The sequence below is a fragment of the Acinonyx jubatus genome, chromosome A1 (genome assembly GCF_027475565.1).
Source record: "Acinonyx jubatus isolate Ajub_Pintada_27869175 chromosome A1, VMU_Ajub_asm_v1.0, whole genome shotgun sequence".
NCBI lineage: Eukaryota > Metazoa > Chordata > Mammalia > Carnivora > Felidae > Acinonyx > Acinonyx jubatus.
The window spans coordinates 178298084-178317471 of NC_069380.1; the positions used below are offsets into that span (position 1 = coordinate 178298084).

General features: G+C 40.6%; 1 protein-coding gene across 1 annotated transcript in view; it reads right to left on the reverse strand.

The window, feature by feature from the left end:
• The window catches only part of TENM2 (teneurin transmembrane protein 2), a 982382-nt gene that overhangs the window by 51581 nt on the left and 911413 nt on the right, over positions 1-19388 (reverse strand). The window contains exons 22-25 of the mRNA XM_053222896.1: positions 11020-11040; positions 7811-8043; positions 6429-6583; positions 4343-5217 (exon numbers count right to left, since the gene is read on the reverse strand). Of these exons, the coding sequence (XP_053078871.1) occupies positions 4343-5217; positions 6429-6583; positions 7811-8043; positions 11020-11040 (1284 nt within the window). The remainder of the gene's footprint in view (positions 1-4342; positions 5218-6428; positions 6584-7810; positions 8044-11019; positions 11041-19388) is intronic.

The window sequence follows — 19388 nt, forward strand, 5'->3', positions numbered from 1 at the left end:
TGTCATTATTTGCAGATGATGACTTAACCTAAAAACTTAGAACCAATAAATTCAGTAAAGTTGAAGAATACCACTGTGTTTCTATACACTAAGAACAAACTAGCAGAAAGTCAATCCCATTTACAATTGGATCAAAAAGAATAAAAAAGCTAGGAAAAAAATTAACAAAGGGCATAAAAGACCTCTTATACTAAAAGCTATGACATTGATGAAAGATAGTCCATTGTTCATGGACTGGAATAATCAATGCAATCCCTAACAAAATTCCAATGGAATTATTCAGAGAAATAGAACAAATAGTTCTAAAGTTTGTATGGAGCCACAAAAGCAATGTTGAGAGAAAGAAACAAAGCTGGAAGCATCATGCTCCCTGATTTCAAACTAAATTACAGAGCTATCGTAATCAAAACAGTAATCAAACAGTTTTTATGAGCATAAAAACAGATACACAGATCAATAGAGCAAAATAGAGAGTCCAGAAATAAACACACATATATATGGTCAATTAGTTTACCATAAAGGAGCTAAGAATATACAATGGGGAAAGGACCGTTTCTTTAATAAATGGTATTGGGAAAACTGGACAGCCACATGCAAAATAATGAAAATGGGACATTATCTTACTCGATACACAGAAATTAACTCAAAAGGATAAAAACCATTAAACTAGAAGAAAACAGGTGGTAAGCTCCTTGATGTCAGTCTTGGTAATTTTTTGATTTGACACCCAAACCAAAGGCAACAAAAGCAAAAAAGATGTGGGACTGCATCAAATTAAAAAGCTTCATAGTAAAGGAAACCAACAAAATGAAAAGGCAACCTACAGAATAGGAGAAAATATTTGCAGATCATATATCTGATAAAGTTTTAATATCCAAAAACTATAAAAAAAAACCTCATACAATTCAAGAGCAAACAACCTGATTAAAAAATATACAGAGGATCTGAATGGACATTTTCCCAAAGACGACACATGGATGGCCAACAGGTACATGAAAAGGTGCTCAACACCACTAAGCAATGGGAAATGCAAATCAAAACCATAATAAGATATTACCTCACACCTATTAGAATGTCTTTTATCAAAAAGAAGTAAGTGTTGGTGAGGATATGGAGAAAAGGGAACCCTTGTGCCTTGGTGGTAGGAATGTAAATTGGTGCAGCCAGTATAGAAAACAATATGGTGGTTCCTCAAAAAATAAAAAAAAAAAAAAGAATTACCATATAATCCAGCAATTCCACTTTAGGTATCTATCCAAACTCAAAAAGATATATGCAGCCCATGTTCATTGCAGCGTTATTTACAATAGTCTAGATATGGAAACAACCTAAGTGTTCATCAGTGGATGAATGGATAAAGAAGATGTGGTATATATATACACTCAGCCATAAAAAGAATGAAATCTTGCAATTTATGACAACATGGATGGACCTTGAGGGCATTATGCTAAGTGAACTAAGTTAGAGACAAATACCATATGATATTATATGTGGAATCTTTAAAAAACCCTGAACTCATAGACACAGAGAATATGGTGGTGGTTACCAGAAATGAGGGATGAGTGAAAGGGGTCAAAAGGTATAAATTTCTAGATATAAAATAAATATGAGGATGTAGGGGCACTTGGGTGACTCAGTCAGTGAAGCGTCTGACTTCGGCTCAGGTCATGATCTCACGGTTCATGAGTTCGACCCCTGCATTGGGCTCTCTGCTGTCAGCACAGAGCCTGCTTTGGATCCTCTCTCTCTCCCTTTCCCCTGCTCAAGCTCTTTCTCAAAAATAAACAAACATTAAAAAAAATATGAGGATATAATGTATGGCATGGTGATAGGTAATAGCACTGTACTGCATATTTGAAAATTGCTAAGAGAATAAATCTTAGAAGTTCTCATCACAAGAAAAATTTTCATAACTCTATAGTGATAGATGTTAATTAGACTTATTGTGGTGATCATTTCACAATATATACAAACATCAAATCATGTTGTACACTTGGAACTAATATATATCAATTTTACCTCAATAAGAAAATAAAACACTTCTAAGGGTTTGCATATGGGTGCCTAATGGAGTACTCGACAAGAGACAATATCCTCAAGTCCCACAGTCAAGCAGGGACTTGTATGAGGAGTTCGTGGTCTGGGATCCAGGCAAAGATTGAATTCCAATGTACCTGGACACATACAATGGTGCTTATGAGAGAAGTGGTAGAAACTGGAGATTCTACACAGAGGAACAGAAGTTTGGGGCTGAGGCCAGGATCTCAGGGGTCACAGGAAGAAAAACATGTTCTAATTTTCAAAGAAGAGTAAGTTTCCTACAACCGTGCTTACTTGCCCAGGGAGTATCTTCAGATTCAGGTCTTTTTGCAAATAAGTCTACACATAGTTTCAAGGTGCTATGAATTCCTGTAATGGGATCTCAAGGCCATTCAAGGGAACTACTACAGCCTTGGCCTGTGTGGAGCTGAAGGTTGCTTTTGACTCATTTATTCAAGTATTTACTGAGTGCCTACTATATGCCAGGCATTGTACATGGCACTGGGGGCATGACTAGAAACAAGATGGATGAGAATCCCTGTCTCCATGATGTGTACATGATGGACAGAGTATGTCAGATGGTAACAAGTGGCAAGGAGTAAAATAAGGGAGAGAGAGAGAGAGTGTATGTGTGTAAGAGTGGTTGTAATTTTAAGTATGGTCCTGTGCCTTTCAGGGATACAGGCTACTCTTCTCCAGATGATCATATGTAAAAGTACCATGAAACAAAAAAAGTTCACCATCATTTTAGGAGGAACAGGAAAACCTCATGCATTTGAACCCCTATAATGGACAATTTGATAATAGGATTTACCTACACTATGAAAAAGCAGCTCTTCAAAAGAGAAAAAAAATCATGCAGTTTACATGTAACTTGTGAACACTTTTAAAAAGCGTACTGCCCATATTTTTATTAAACTAGGGACCCTTCCTGGAAAATACTGTCCCAGTTAGAGCTAACGTCTAAAGATGTACCTGAGGCTGAACTTCTTTATTATAGTCTCTAAGTCAGGCCTAATTCAGACTGGCCTTCTGAGAGTGACATTGGTTTGTCCTCAATCAGATAAGACAACATATTGTCTCTGAAAAGCATTGGTCTTTAGGTAGAACTGCTAGAAAGGAAGGTGAAAATCTATGAGGTGTTTGGGTTACAGTATAGCTTTAACCTAACTTGGTGTGAGAGTTACAGATGGCACTAAGATGGTGCCTTAGGGACAGTGTCACTGGCTGGTAAAGTTTGATCAAGCCCCAGTGCCCTGGAGGATGCTAGGATGCTTCAGAAATCTGAGAAAGACAGCTTTGCCCAAAGAAAAAAAGAGAGCAAGGAAAAGCAATTCTACAACGCAGTAAATTTCCAGCAGGTGGCAACAGCTTCCTTTGCATGCTCCCAAACCCATTTGACTACCAACTGGAAGTGAACATTCCTGAATCTAGAAGTGGATCAACAATAGGGTCTTCTGTTCTCTCTCTTGTACCCCATTCCCTCTGCCGACAACCCCTACCCAACTTACTAAGTTCTTGGCCAGCAGCAACACCTAGACAGAAAGCAAACAAGGACTCCAAATACAAGTAAGCTTCACTATCAAGGAGAGCCAGATACTTATAAATTCCATACCAGACTTAGTGGTGACTGGGGGAATCACGCCTTAGAAATTTTCCCCAACCAGCATCCCACTGGTTAATACCTGCAGCAGCAGGCAGTATGACCAAGCGCTGCCTGCAGGAGTGACGGAAAACAGCTTTTTGGCAAAACAAACAGTGGGACTATTAAGTATGAGATAATTGTTAGGGGAAATATGACCAGCTCTCACATCTTTTAATATACCTAGCACTTTATCTGTATTGATCTGCTTCTGCTAAAGAGGAAATTCAGAGTTTATCTACCTGTCTGTGCAATCAAGTGTGTTGCTGGACCTACTGGCAAATTACAGGAGTCCCACCAGGATCTTGACTTTTAGATTCTAATTTCCGCACCCATGGCAAACATGAATAATCAGCAAAGTTAATGAACACTTGCTCTCCCAGGTGCTGTGCATGTCCAATATCCTGAAATTGGAGGGGCAAGCAGGCAATAGGAATTGGAGCTCTTGTTAGGATGTTCTCTGAAGTTCAATATCAGAGACCGAACAGTGCAAATCACTTAGAAGTCAGGGAGAGGGGACATGAATATCTTGAGGCCACAAGATGACATTAAAGTTAGGGAGACAATGTGACTAAACAATTCTAAAATCTACATGGACAATCAATCCTGCTGCAAGCTAAAGTAGGGTACTTTTAAGAAATGCTTTACAAATGTACTTACTCATAGAAAGTTGTCCATCCTGTTTCATCACTCTTGGTGGCTAGGAGGCCAGTGTTCCCATCGTAGGTCATGAGGCCAAGCTCCAGATTCTGTGTGGACACGACTTTGAGACCTCCATTGGTGCCCACGGTGAGGGTGATGATCTGGTTGTCAGGCATGAGCAGGTGGCGGGGCATGCCACTACTGTCCCGACGGATCTTTAGGGAATTCCCATTATTGTCAATCAATTCGGTGACATCATTGTCAGCACTATATGTGAAATTGTACAAGTACTCCCCTGTCACCAGGCTCACGGTGTACTGGTGGATGCCATCAGCGTTGAAAACATACAACTCCTGTTCTCCGGGGGATGCAGCCTCATACTGGTTGAAAGCATTAAGAACAGGCTTGTTTTTGCTGACCGCCCTAATCCGAATATTTCCAAGATCTGCGATGTAGATGGTACCATCTGGAGCTACAGCTAAGGATGATGGGGAATTCAAGATGGCATCAGTCGCATAGGCATCGTCTCCTGAGTAGCAGTTGCAATTGACATCATTTTTGCAGTCACAGTCTGAGGCTGCCCCAGCTAAGAGGCAGATCTCCCCATTTGTTGTTACCTGGCGTAGACGATTAATCTTCTTCTCATCTGTCTCAGTGATATAGAGGACCCCAGTGTGAGAAATAGCAATGGCACTGGCTGACTCCAGAGCGGAGTGAATGGCTAGTTTGCTGAGTGAGTAGTCAATTCCAGGAACCTGGCAATGCATGGGGCGTCCTGCAATGATGCTGACTTGGTGATTCTCAGTGATTCGAAGGATGACGTTGTTCTCAAGAACATACAAGGAGTTGTCCATGGGGTTGACAGCAAGGTCTGTTGGCCACTCCAGGCGAACCTGTGGATGACACGGCATTAAAGAGCAGCCTCTAACATGCCCAACATTGAACTGTAGGGCACTTATACTGGTTTTATGCAACTGGTGAAAAAAAAACTTTCTTTTTTAACCACACTGTATAAGAAGTACCCATCATCAAACCACTTGCCCATTGCCCATGTTGAGTGTACACAATGAAGAAGAGGCCAAGTAACAAACATCTCCTATTATATCATCTGCTATAGCTGGAGGAGGTCACCAGCTCTACTCTTGATGTTCTTCTCAGCCCCAGATGATTGGACCAAGGTCAGAGTCATATATAGTTGGACAAATAATTCACTGCACAAGGGGCTAAAGTAATTCCTTCTATCCTCTGCTCATCCAGCCATAGGCTTAAGGAGGCTATGTTCATATAGAGGTGGAACTTTTATCTCATACACAAAAGAAGCCATGCTGTTTGGAAGATGGCCCTGACCCAAGGGCAGCCAATGCACAGGCTGGCTAGTGAACTACAACTTGGGCATTCGCTTGAAGAAATGAACTGGACCTTCTCTGCAAAACTGAAATGAAAATCTCTGTGGCAAGTTTTCAGTTTGTTGTGGAATTTCAGCTGAAATTAATGAGGTTGATTGAAGGTTGAAAAGGCCCTCATAGGAAGGGCAAGCATATATTCCAGGTTGTTTGAGGATCCATGTAATAAACATCATTTTCTCCTGCTGTCCATTTAAGTGAGCCGCTGTTCTCTGCCCCCTTAAGAACTCATACTAAAGGAATATCACTTGGAGAAATATTGTAGAGGGCTCTGCTCTAGTTACTACTTCACAAAGTAAAGGTTTATATAGTGAGGATGCAATCATTTTAGATTAACAGTGAAGTTCTGATTGACATATAACACTGTATAGTACATTCTCAAACCTGCAATAATGATGGAGAAGAGAGGTAATTACACAGTAACTCCTACCCTGTAATCTGCCACGGCTGGAGTGTGTCACTAGCTCCACTTTTTGAGCTGAATCCCACCCTCCCCCTTTCCTTTCTCTCTTGCTCTCTCATTCTTGTCTAACATTTCTCATTCCATTTTGCTGCCTAGTTCATCTCAAGCCTTCTACAAACCACCCTGTAATCTGTATCTATATCTTTTCCTCCCATTCCACTTTCAACCCAAACAGGCTGCAGGTGAGAACTTCAGGCCAAGAACCAGGTGTGGCACAGTGATGAGAAGTAAATCCCACCTGGGCCACATCCATGCTGGAGTCACAGCTCAGTGGCCGGACAGCAGTGAGGTCATTGGAGCCCAGCAAAGTGGAGATGATTCCATTCTGGTCAACCTTCCGGATCATGGTGGCATCAACAAAGTACATGAGTCCGTTCTTGTCCACTGCAATACCTGATCAAGACAAACAGCGAACGTGTGTCTCTTGACAAGGAGTAGGGCTTGTGGGGGTGGAGGTGGGGATGCCCTATTGGGCATTAGCTTCTTGATCTTCTCGAACTCGGGAACATACTGGATGGATTAGCAGACCCAGAGCAGTGGCTCTCAGCTTTTTAAGGTAAAACCCTTTCTCATAGGCACTCTGTTGAGATCTGCATAATTACTAGGGTGCTAGCTACATTACCACCCAATTGAAGAATGAACTTTGGGCTGCAAATGAACCAAGACTGCGAATGAATGAATGGGGAAATAACTTGGCATCTGCTCTCTTTAGAAAAGAAGTTATTTCCCAAGTTCATTGCTTGAAAAATTATTGGTAGTAAATTACTTGAACAACCTTCACAACTAATTACAACAATGAGGTTCAGAAACAATGATTCCTGTAGTCACAAACTTCCAATTCAAAATATATCCTCCAGGAAACATTCTCAATTAAGCCTTGACTCTACTCGGTACGCCCTGGGGGAACACCTGTTCTAGCACTCTCCTGGTAAGATGCAGACAGTGGCTTCTATTTCTTTGGCACCTTCACCCTAGTGCCCATGCCCAAGGCCATTCATCCTTACTCCATATTGCCAGATGCTTTAGTGATAGCTAAAAATGTTAATAAGAATTGGGGCTTCAAAGGATCAATAGGTCTTTATGCCTAAGTATCTTTGGTCCTTTTCCAACAGAGATCCATTGGTTCTAAGAACACCTCCCCCCTAATCCCAGACTCTTGGAAATTATACCCATTCTTAATTGCTACCATTTATTGGGCATTTACAAAATGTCAGGCTCTGTGCTTATGACTATGTACACTATTGTCTAACATAAACATCTGGGAGTGGTTGGAGGCCCCCCCCCACTGGGCTCTGTTCTGTCTCCAGCCCACACAGCTGTCACTCTGGCTCATGGAGCTAATATTTCCCTCTGACTCTGTGACTGGCAGCATTCAGAAGTCTCCAGGAACAATCCAACCCACTTTCCGTTTGTAGCATATGTGGGTGATGAAGTTTACTTCAAATAAACAATTTTTTTAAATACTCACCCACACACCAAAGCAATCTATCAGAGTTAAATTATTGTAGAGAAATCTGTATTTGTGACTGCCTGGACTTAGTTCAGTTCCAGTTAAGAAGAAAGACAACCTTGTGGCAAGGTCATTCTGGAGGAGGGGTTTTCTTCTTTTGTAACCTTTACCTCGAGGGCTCATCAGGGTTGCATCCACAGCCTTCCCCCCATCTCCACAGCGGGCTTCATCAAAGGGCAAGCACTGCTCTCCAGTCCCTGCCACCACTTCTGAATTCCCAGCCAGGTCTTTAGCTCCACTCAGAGACTTGACTCGGTAGATTCGCCGACTGTTGGTGTCAGACACGTAGAGAGAGCCGGACACAGGGTCTACTGCCAAATAGTACTTGTGTGCTGGGTTGTTGCTTTAGAAGAAGCAGAAAGAGAAATGAGAAGGGGGCTATGCAGCTGGTCTACTGGATCAAAGAGATGACAAAAATCCTGGTAAGACTCTGTTTCTAGTGTCTTTCCACTTTATTGAACTGGAAAGAATCTAGCATAACAACCTAGTGTTCTAACATATCATGGCTCTTAGCTATTTCTTTTAATTGGACCTAAGCTCTTCATGCTATTTAGAGAGTTCATCCTTTCCCATCATACTAAAATACCATTGCTTCATTTAGCTGGTACAAAAGATCCCAGTCTGGTCCTGCTTTTGTGTCAGTGTTTTGTGTGTATCAGCCTTCTTTATTTTCCCCCATGGGTTTGATATATTTCTCAAGTGGGATTGAGGAACACTTCCATGAGACAAGGTTTTCTTTTAATCCATGCTTCCTTAATGTCTCCAGGGAACTAGATCATTAATACTAGGGCAACCTGGAATTTTCCTGACTTTCTGATGGGAGGCTCCCAGATCGATCCCCAGTCCTCAGCCTCAGGTCTTCTCTACTATTTCTCAGTGTGGATATGAATAAAGCTGGCATTTTAAAAAAATGATATTTTGCTGATATCACATCCAGAATCTATATTACTGAGGGAGAAGTTACAGTTTTAATATTTTATGTAATGGTGAGGTCACAAACGTGGATGAAGAGCTGCTAGGGCCCTAAGTGACACTAGACATGTGTGTGAGAAATGTAATAGGAAGGCACTATTCCTCAGAGACCTGGGCCTCTTTCTCTGCCATGCATCTAGCTGCCCTATATGTTGCTGATAAGGATAGGACTAAGCCACAGGAAACTCTAAACTCGGTGTGACCCAGCTGGTGACCTTAAGTAAGTCTTTTGGCTGTGTTGGGTCCTAGACTGCTTATTTGGATAATGAAGAAATCAGATCATTTCTCATGTCCCTTTTGGCTCAAAACCCTACAGTTTCTTCCCTTTGCAGTGTCTGTCATTTGTTGGAGGTTGAGACCAGAATAGGTATTCATGCTATTCCTATACTGGTTATTAAAATCACCACCTCTAGGTTGCAAACAGTGAATGCCTCTCTGCCTTAGGATGCCACATGCCAAAAATCAGCATAGGCCTTTTGTTTTTCAGTTATTTCTCAATTGTAGTTTGGAATTATGGGAAGAAAGGGGATGGAAGAGGTGAAGGAAAGGTGAGGGTGATGATAGTGTTGGATGCATTTGTCCTGTAGACATTAGCTGGTAAATTACTAATTAAAACACCCCCATTTGGATTCTTCCTTGATTTAAGGAAGAAAAGAACTAGGAAGCTATTTTTAGGAACAATTTGTGAGTCAAGACCATCTTTAATTCCAACTTCTCCTCAGGTTGCTAGAAGTCAAGGTCTTTCTAAAATTCCAGCCTAGATAACTAGTTTAAAAGAGTAGGCTACCAGGGTTCCATTCCTTTCCGTTCCTTTCCTTTCCTTCCTCTTCCTCTTTCTCCTTTTCTTTCTTTCTTTCTTTCTTTCTTTCTTTCTTTCTTTCTTTCTTTCTTTCTTTCTTTCTTTCTTTCTTTCTTTCTTCTTTTGCTATTAAGTCTTTAGAGAATATCCACATATGCAAAACAAATTAGGGCAGAAAGGGAAAACTTCATGCTATTTTTTTAATTAGATGCTGTACTTTGTTACCGAATGATAGTAGCTGGCTAGCATCATGAGCAGAAGGATCAGGGCACTGCACATCTGTGCCTATCTGTGAGCAAGATAATTAATTCTGGACTTTCTTGGGAGCCTGATTCAAAGAGCCTTTTCAAAAACTCTGGTAGAAGAGCAGACAATTAAGGGTGTGAGGTCAGTTCTTGTTGGGGTCTCATTCTTCCCCATGGCCTCATACTTGCTCCAACCAAGATTCTTACAGAGAATCTCAGGTATGGACAGCCCATACTTCCACATTTGTGGCTATGGTGAAGGTCAAATGAGGTATGTGAGTTTGAACTGGGATGTCCTTTCAGGGCATTGTAGATTTATTTTTGCTTGGCCCAGTTGGGGTGCCTATAGGCAGCCAGTTTGGGAGTACCTGAGGAAGAGGCAGAGGGTGCATACGCATAGCTTTTCCACTGAAGTGGATGATCTTATACAACTTGACTCCATTTTTGTCTAATTCTCACCTAACATCAGGAAGAAGCCCCTTCCATGTTTCATTTCAAGAAGTGAGGAGAAACATTCCCTTGAGTATTAAGATACATTATTTTGTTTTTCTCTCTTCTTCTAAATAAAAAGGTCACTTTTCTTCTATTTCAGTGCAACCTTGGGACAAGCTGGAGTTTTCCTAGCTTTGTAATGGGAAGCTCCCCAGAGCCATATGCACAAATATGTGTGTTGTACACTCCATATGTGAATTTCACCAGTATGGTTTTAAATGATAACCTGGAGCAGTTGAATGACAAAGGCTATTTAGACAAAAGTACTTGGTCTACACACTTCATACTACTTAAAAGTGATTTAACTCCATGAAAATTCCCAATGCATCTGACTGTTGGATTCATTCTGACCAGCAGATTGGCAATTAACTTGTTTTTTTTTTAAATGACCATATATCCAGGGGAAAAAATCATTAATGAGTTGAAAATGAGTTTTTGACCCGTTTCCAGTTCATTAAAGCTTTTGTGAACCCAGTCCAGCATTTACAAAAGCCAGAAGTTTGCCTCAACTGTTTAGCCCAATTATGGACCGCGCTGAGCAGTCAGGATAAAAGTTCGCTGAGGGTTCATTATCTTGCACTTGCATCTCCCGGAAATTCTAATTACTGTCAGCTTATTTGGTTGCTTTTTGACTGCATTTCATAATTGCTAAAGCTTATCATATCCACAACACACAATTAGCACATAAAAAAGTTACTATATTTGGTACATAAAAATACACAACATTACACAAGAAGCACAAAACAAAAAGCAAACACAAGGAAGCAAACGAACCATATCAAATTATATGGGAAAGAGTTCTTCGTCTTACCTATGTTTAAACTCTTTATTTCTTTATAGAAAGAAAACAGAAGGAAAAAGAACAAACAGTTAGCTGAAGAATTGATGATAAAGCAAACATAACATTTTCATTTCTTGTATAAAGGGACCCAAAAAAAGGCACTCGTCTTCCTTTTTTTTTCCCTTCTAGCTAACAGCTCCTGGCTCAATTACTTGGGGAACACCCCTGATTTTGGACTCTTCCTGGCCATTGAAAAATCTACAGAAGAATGCTTGAATTCTCTGACCAGCAATGTGGCTGTCACATGACACAGGTGGCAACAGGTGAAAGAGGTCTTTTGGCTAATGAAAGATGGCAAATAGTTTCCCTCTTGAGTGCCAATACTGATTGATTAGTGATGCCTGCCAGGAGCACAGAAGTAGAAGGATTCTGAAGCCAAATGCCAATCAGCTGTAACAAGTGCTGGGACTCGTTTGTAATGTCTGCCCTGGGTGTGGGAGGGAACCTGGTGCCACCTGTGCCACCTATATGTTATTGGTGCATCACAGGGTAGAGTCAGTACCATCCAAGACAGCCTCTTCCCAAATCCATCTGCAGTTTGGCAAACATTCTGTTGAACCCTGAGAGTCTCAACCATTTCCTATCCCTGTTCTATGACACCTTCCCTCTCTCTAACTCAATTTGCATGTGTGGGGCCCCTTGTATGCATTCTTTCCTACAGATAACATTCATACATGAAATTCATAGATATTAATATTCTCTATAATTGGAGCCAAAGACTCCATTTACCATTTCTTTTTTGGAAAAGTGGTAAAAGTGTTGCTGTTCTTTTTTTTAATTTTAATTTTAATGTTTATTTTTATTTTTGAGAGAGAATGTGTGAGAAGGGAAGGAGCAGAGAGAGAAAGGGGACAGAGGATCCGAAGCATTTTTTAAGAACAAAAATACATGTCAATTTCAACAGGAAAGAGGCTAGAAGTTAATAACATTAGGGCAAAGAGGAGAGATGCTAAGGCCTCAAGTAAAGAGAACTGCTTCTCATTCCTGAGACTTCTAGGCCAAAGTGGAAGGAGTCTCTAACCCCCTCTTTCCCTCCTGGCTGAGGGAGGAGGCTTCAGGGGAGGGACAAAGAGAACTAATGCCCTGATTCCTGCTTAGGTGCAGCCTGGGCCTCTGCCAGGGGCCATGATTAGTGGTGGGTTTGCACAGGGATTACATTTTTATATTTTATTCCAATGTGTTAGTTTTCGTTAAAAAAAAAGTTAATTAAATGATGCTGATAACTCCTGAGCTCTGACTGACATAGTGCAATTTAAGATTCATTCTGCAAAGCCTGGTGTGTCAGGGTGGCAGCCGGGAATTCTCGCGTCTATTTTATATTGCTTAATGAAAGTGAAATGTTATCTGCCACCAGTGGTAGTCATATTTGGCTCTTAATTATTGCAATATCAATTCCAGTGTTTTAGTCAAGATTTTGTGAAAAGACTGGATGGGATTTGGGTCTGCAGACCTGACCTACTTCTTTCCTAAGAACATGTGCTTTAAGTTGATTAATATAATATCTATGCTGGGGAAAGGAGAAGGGCAGGAGTGGCAGACCAAGTCACTGAGGGTACAGTCCAAATGATCATATGGATATGAGCTTTGGAGACCAACTGAGGTCACCACTATTCCAGTCCAAGGCCATTGGCAGCATGGGTACTTAGTAGCCAACGAACCAAAATAATGGCATTGAGTCAATCGATGTAGATCAGCACAGGTGCCTTACATACAAAGGACAGGCCAAGGCTTTGTGTGTGCAATAATGCAAACCCTTTAGGCACAGCCTTCAAGGGCAGAGTGGTGTCTTAGATTCAAGAAGTGAGATGGCTTAGCTCATCAACATTTGACACTGTTGCCTCCTTCCCTTCCAACTCCCTCTGTGCCACAGAATAGGGTAGTATTGGAGTGGCCACAGTTTGTTTGTTTCAGTTCTAATGAAAGAGAAGTTAGCTGGGATAAATTCAGTTTAGGGGGGACATGCTTATGTGTTAATTAGTTAATTAATATGCTTAAATTAGTTTTAGGGGGACATGCTTATGTGGCTCATATGTGGTCCTTTCATTATCTAGTTAGATTACTGCTAGTGTTGAGGTGCCTGGGTGGCTTGGTCGGTTGAGCGTCCGACTTCGGCTCAGGTCATGATCTCACGGTCTGTGAATTCGAGCCCTGCTTCGGGCTCTGTGCTGACAGCTCAGAGCCTGAAGCCTGTTTCAGATTCTGTGTCTCCTTCTCTCTCTGCCCCTCCCCTGTTCATGCTCTGTCTCTCTCTGTCTCAAAAATAAATAAACGTTAAAAAAAAAAAGATTACTGCTAGTGATTCTGGTATAGGAATGGCTTTCAGGAAAGCTTCCGCCCTATTGTTCAGACTCACTAAGCATTATTACTGGAAGTGTAATGCCCAATGTCACCAAATGGGTGTGGTGTGGCTTGCTCCAAGTGGGGCCTTAGCTCATTCCATTGATGTTATGGCTTCCACAACTTGAGAGACATGGGACCAAGGACAGATTCCAACAAAAGGGAGGACACTGGTGCATGTCTCCTTTAACTCAAGAAGTGTGTCCTGAGCCCCTGATGTGGACCAGAAACTGTTCCAGGCATCAAGGGGCAAAGATGCCAAAGGTGTCTGCTCTACAGAAGCTTATACACTAGTGCCCTAAAGACTTATACAGAATATTTCACTATTACCAGGACATCAGTGACAGGCTGGTTAATGAGTGTCAACTCAAAGACTATTTAGATTATTCACTGTACAAGGAAACCTGAAATGCACAGAAATATTATTAAAGAAGCCTGATAAAGATTTTTCCAAATTTTACAACTCTAACAATGTTCATAACATCACCAGTAATCACTTGTAGACATGAAACATTTACTAACTTACCAATAATCTGAAACAAATCTTGACTATAGCTATGCCAGAGGAAAGACTGAATATTGCTCTATTCTTTTTATAGGTAATGACATTACACAATCATTGTCATATTAAAAGACAATCAAAAACTATGCAGCCAAAAAGTGTAGGAAAACAAGTATCATGGAAGTGTAATAGTAGTTAATTAATAAAACATTTTAGGTAATTCATCTGGATTTTGTGATGTTTGCACTAATTATCAGCTTTTCAAAATGTGCAATTTCTGTTGGTTTCCTTTTTCATCCTAAATAATACTACATTTCATTCAAAGTTATGTTAAGATTTAGTCCCCATGAAACCTGGACCTGCCTTTGGTAAAGGACTTTGAAAACAGTGCCAAGAACTGCCCCAAATTTTATGGGGTATTGTTGTTATTGTTATTCTGGGTAGGGGTGATATATTATATTTTGTTTCCTGACTTTGGTATTTATAGCCTGATCACACAGGGAAAGCATATAACTAGAACTTTATATTCCTCCCTATCATTCTATGCCCGTATCAAGAAGGGTCTTTTCTCATTGAAATTCTCAGGCAAAGCTTATCTTTGATGAAGCTTTCTTCTAACTTCTGCTGCTCTTGCCCTCTTTCTTAGGCTCCCATTCTCTTGTGATTCTTCCCTCTCTATCACTAAAACATCTGGCATGGACAATTCCCTTCCCTGAAGATCTTCCCTGATAAAGCTATTGCTGTTGATCCACATCAATAGAACCATCAGAATCTCAGCATGGGAGGGACAGAAGGATCATACCTCAAGATCATAAAAGCCATATATGAAAGACCACTGCAAATATCATCCTCAAGGGAAAAAACCAAGAGTTTTCCCCCTAAGGTCAGGAACACGACAAGGATGTCTACTCTCACCACTGTTATTCAACATAGTGTTGGAAGTCCTAGCCTCAGCAATCAGACAACACAAAGAAAGAAAAGGCATCCAAACTGGCAAGGAGAAAATCAAACTCTCACTCTTTTCAGACAACATGATACTCTATGTGGAAACCCAAAAGATTCCGACAAAAAACTGCTACAACTGATCTATGAATTCAGCAAAATCACAGGATATAAAATTAATGTACAGAAATAGGTTGCATTTCTATACACCAATAATGAAACAGCAGAAAGAAATCATGGAATCAGTCCCATTTAGAACTGCACCAAAAAAAACATAAAATACCTAGGAATCAACTTAACCAAAGAGGTAAAAAATCTGAAAACTATAGAAAGCTTATAAAAGAAATTGAAGATCTCTCTCTCTCTCTCTCTCTCTCTCTCTCTCTCTCTCTCACACACACACACACACACACACACACACACACACACACACACAAATGGAAAAACATTCAATGCTCATGGATTGGAAGAACAAATATTGTTAAAATGTCAATACTACCCAAAGCAATCTACACATTCAATGCAATCCCAATCAAAATTGCACTGGCATTCTTCTCAAAGCTAGGACAAATAATCCTACAATTTGTATGGAACAACAAAAGACCCCAAATAGCCAAAGCAATCCTGAAAAAGAAAACTAAAGCTGGAGGCATCATACTCCCTGACTTCAAGCTGTATTACAAAGCTATAATCATCAAGACAGTATGGTACTGGCACAAAAACAGACACAGGGATCAATGCAACAGAATAGAGAACCCAGATATGGACCCACAAATGTATGGCCAACTAATCTTTGACAAAGCAGGAAAGAATATCCAAAGGAAAAAAGTCTCTTCAGCAAATGGTGTTGGGAAAACTGGACAGTGACATGCAGAAGAATGAAAATGGACCACTTTCTTACACCATACACAAAAATAAACTCAAAATGGATGAAAGACCTCAATGTCAGACAGGAAGCCATCAAAATCCTAGAGGAGAAAACAGACAGCCACCTCTTTGACCTTGGTTACAGCAACTTCTTACTTGACATGTCTCTGGAGGCAAGGGTAACAAAGGCAAAAATGGACTATTGGGACCTCATCAAGATAAAAAGCTTCTGCACAGCAAAATAAACAATCAGCAAAACTAAAAGGCAACTGACAGATTGAGAGAAGATATTTGCAAATAACATCAGATAAAGGGTTAGTATCCAAAATCTATAAAGAAGTTATCTAACTCAACACCCCCACCAAAAAAACCCCAAAAACAAATAATCCAGTGAAGAAATGGGCAAAAGACATAAATAGACACTTTTCCAAAGAAGACATCCAGATGGCTGAGAACACCTGAAAAAATGCTCAACATCACCCATCACCAGGGAAATACAAAGCAAAACCACAATGAGATACCACCTCACACCTGTCATAATGGCTAAAATTAACAACTCAGGCAACAACAGATGTTGGCGGGGATGTGAAGAAAGAGGAACACTTTTGAACTGATGGTGGGAATGCAAACTGGTACAACCACTCTGGAAAACAGTATGGAGGTTCCTCAAAAAATTAAAAATAGAACTACCCTACGTCCCAGCAAGTGCACTACTAGGTATTTATCAAAGGATACAGAAGTGCTGTTTCAAAGGGGCACACATACCCCAATGTTTATAGCACCAGTATCAATAATAGCCAAAGTATGGAAAGAGCCCAGATATCCATCAAGTGATAAATATATAAAGAAAATGTGGTATGTGTGTGTGTTGTATATATACATGTATATATGTATATATATATATATGTGTGTGTGTGTGTGTATATATATATATATATATACACACACACACATACATACATACACACACACAATGGAATATTACTTGGTGATCAAAAAGAATGAACTCTTGCCATATGCAACAATGTGGATGGAACTAGAATGTATTATGCTAACCAAAATTAGTCAGAGAAAGGTAAATACCATACAACTTCATTCATATGTGGAATTTAAGATACAAAACAAATGAACATAAGGGAAGGGAAGCAAAAATAATATAAAAACAGGAGGACAAACCATCAGAGACTCTTAAATACAGAGAACAAACTGAGGGTTGCTGAAGGGGTTTTAGGTTGGGGGATGGGCTAAATGGACAAGGGGCATTAAGGAGGACACTTTTTGGGATGAGTGGTGGGTATTATATGTAAGTGATGAATCACTAAATTCTATTCCTGAAATCATTATTACACTATATGTTAACTAACTTGGATATATAAAAAAAGAATCTCAGCATGGGAAAGCGTTTTAGTTGGGGAACAAAAGCATTTTTCGTATCATAACATAATTTTATATTTGGAAAGTAAAAAGTTTTTTAGTATTTCAAACACTATGGAAAGTGTGAGATTCTTATGTTTAGCACAAGAGGCCAAGTTAAGACAAGGCAGAGAGACACTGTCCCATACCTTATAATTTATTGCCTTATATTGGGATCCAATTCCAAAGATGTTCTCAATTGAGGAGGAAGAAAGATTTTTCTGTGCCAGAAATTCACTCTAAGGTGTTAGTCACTGACAAATTTACTCTCTAAGGCTGGGGTTTTCTAAGGATTACCTGGAGTGAGTGTAGTTATAAGAAAGGGAATATGCCACTAAAAGTGGGGTATCAGGCTTTTTGGGGAAGTGCATGATGAAAATGTCTTGAATGCTGGTGGAACTGCAGCATACAAATGATAACCATTTTACGTAAGAATAAGGCTCTTTCTAACATTAGAAGTTTTCCAAGTGTGTAGAACTCTGCCCCTGTATGTTTTTGTATAGACAAAGGAAGGAGGAAGAGAGAAGGAACCATGGGAACATTATATAAAATTCTGACTCAGATGCTTAGATCTGGGGTGGGTAAGTGAGATACGGATGGGCACTGAATCCTGAAACTAAATCATTTAGCTGCCAACTCACAATGGAGAAAAGACATAAGCAAGACAGGTCTCTTTCCCCTCCTCCCTCCCTCCCCTGGTTACTGTTTTTGAAGAGAGGGGATTGACAGCCTTAGTTTTCAGTTATGTGGTGGGAAGAAAAGAAAAATCAAACCAGTATTCTTGTAAAAGCTTAACTTCTAATCGTCTCTGGATACCTGGCTGATGAAAGCAAGAACAAGTCTAAAGGCAGTTAAAACGGAAAAAGAAACCACACAGCTATTGAGGGAAATTGATAGTTACACTCCCTCCAGCTGTCCTTAATGTCACCATGTGGGTGTGGTGTGCTGCTCTGAGTGGGCCCTTAGCTGTTATCATTAATGTTGTGGCCTCTACAAATTGAGAGACCTAGAATCAAGGACAGATTCCAAGAAAGGAGGAAAATGGTCTGTGTCTCCTTTAACTCAAGAAATGTGCCTTAAGCCCCCAGTGTGGACAAGGCATTGCTCTAGGTATCAAGGGGGAAAGATGCCAAAGGTACCTGGGCTATGGAAGTTCACACACTAGGACTCTAGAAGACTTACATGGAAATAACTGAAAAACAAGGCAATAAATGGGGTCACTTTTGTGGAAAATTAGAGTTAAGTGACCCAGAGGAGGGTGAGAATTATTTCTGCTAGAGAGGTCAGGCTTCATGGAGAGGGGACCTTCAAAATGAGCATTAAAGATGGACATGATGAGGCTGATTAGACAAAGTATTTTAAGTAGAGCAAGTAGCATGAGTCCAGGTTTGGAGGTGGGAATGCAGTAGGCAAGTGCTGATTTAGCTCTGAGCACCTAGACCCATGACAAAGAAGTAAGGGCCAGACAATGGAGAGTTGGTTATAAATGTCAGATTTAAAAATGCAACCCTCATGGAAAAGCAGAATGCTACCTTCACTCCCTTCCCTGACTCCTGCCATGGCTCTCCACTGCCAACGGGATTCCTGAGAAAAGGACTCTCCTAGGATAAAAAGGGAAACGAACATCTTGGGAAGGGGACCTAGTTGGGTAGCTCTAGAAAATGTGGTTTGTCTGATTGGCAATTTGACAGCTTGAGGATTATCTATTTGTCTCCTTCTCCTCTCACTGTTTATCTTTTGCTTATTATACTCTTCTAGTCTACTCCATGACTTCCCCTTCTTTATTTCCATGATGGGTGGTTGTTGGTTCTTCTACAATACTCATCCTGAATTGTCTCTACTTGCCTAGGTTCCCATCTGTCATCTTCAAATGGGTGCTCTTTGAGCCTTGTGTTTCATCCCCTTCTAGACCTTTAGAGCCCAGCACATGCTTGGCTCACATTATGTTCAGTAAATGCCTACTGGATCACTGAATCTGTAACCTTCTTGGGGGTGACGCTGGGGTTTTCTTCTCTCTCTTTCTCTCTCTCTCTCTCTCTCTCTCTCTCTCTCTCTCTCTCTTAACCGCCCAGTGCTTGGCACAGTCTCAGGTCCCAGGAATAGTCAGCAGTACTTGCTGATGGTCTAATCACTGATCTCTCTCCCAGAAGGGGCCACTAAAATGCAAGTGCAACCTGTGGCTTCTTCTAAGTCCTTCACATGGTAGCTGAGGCTACTTTAGAAAGCACCACCACCTCCTTGGTTGTTCAGGTCAAGATGCTCATCATAATCCTTGATT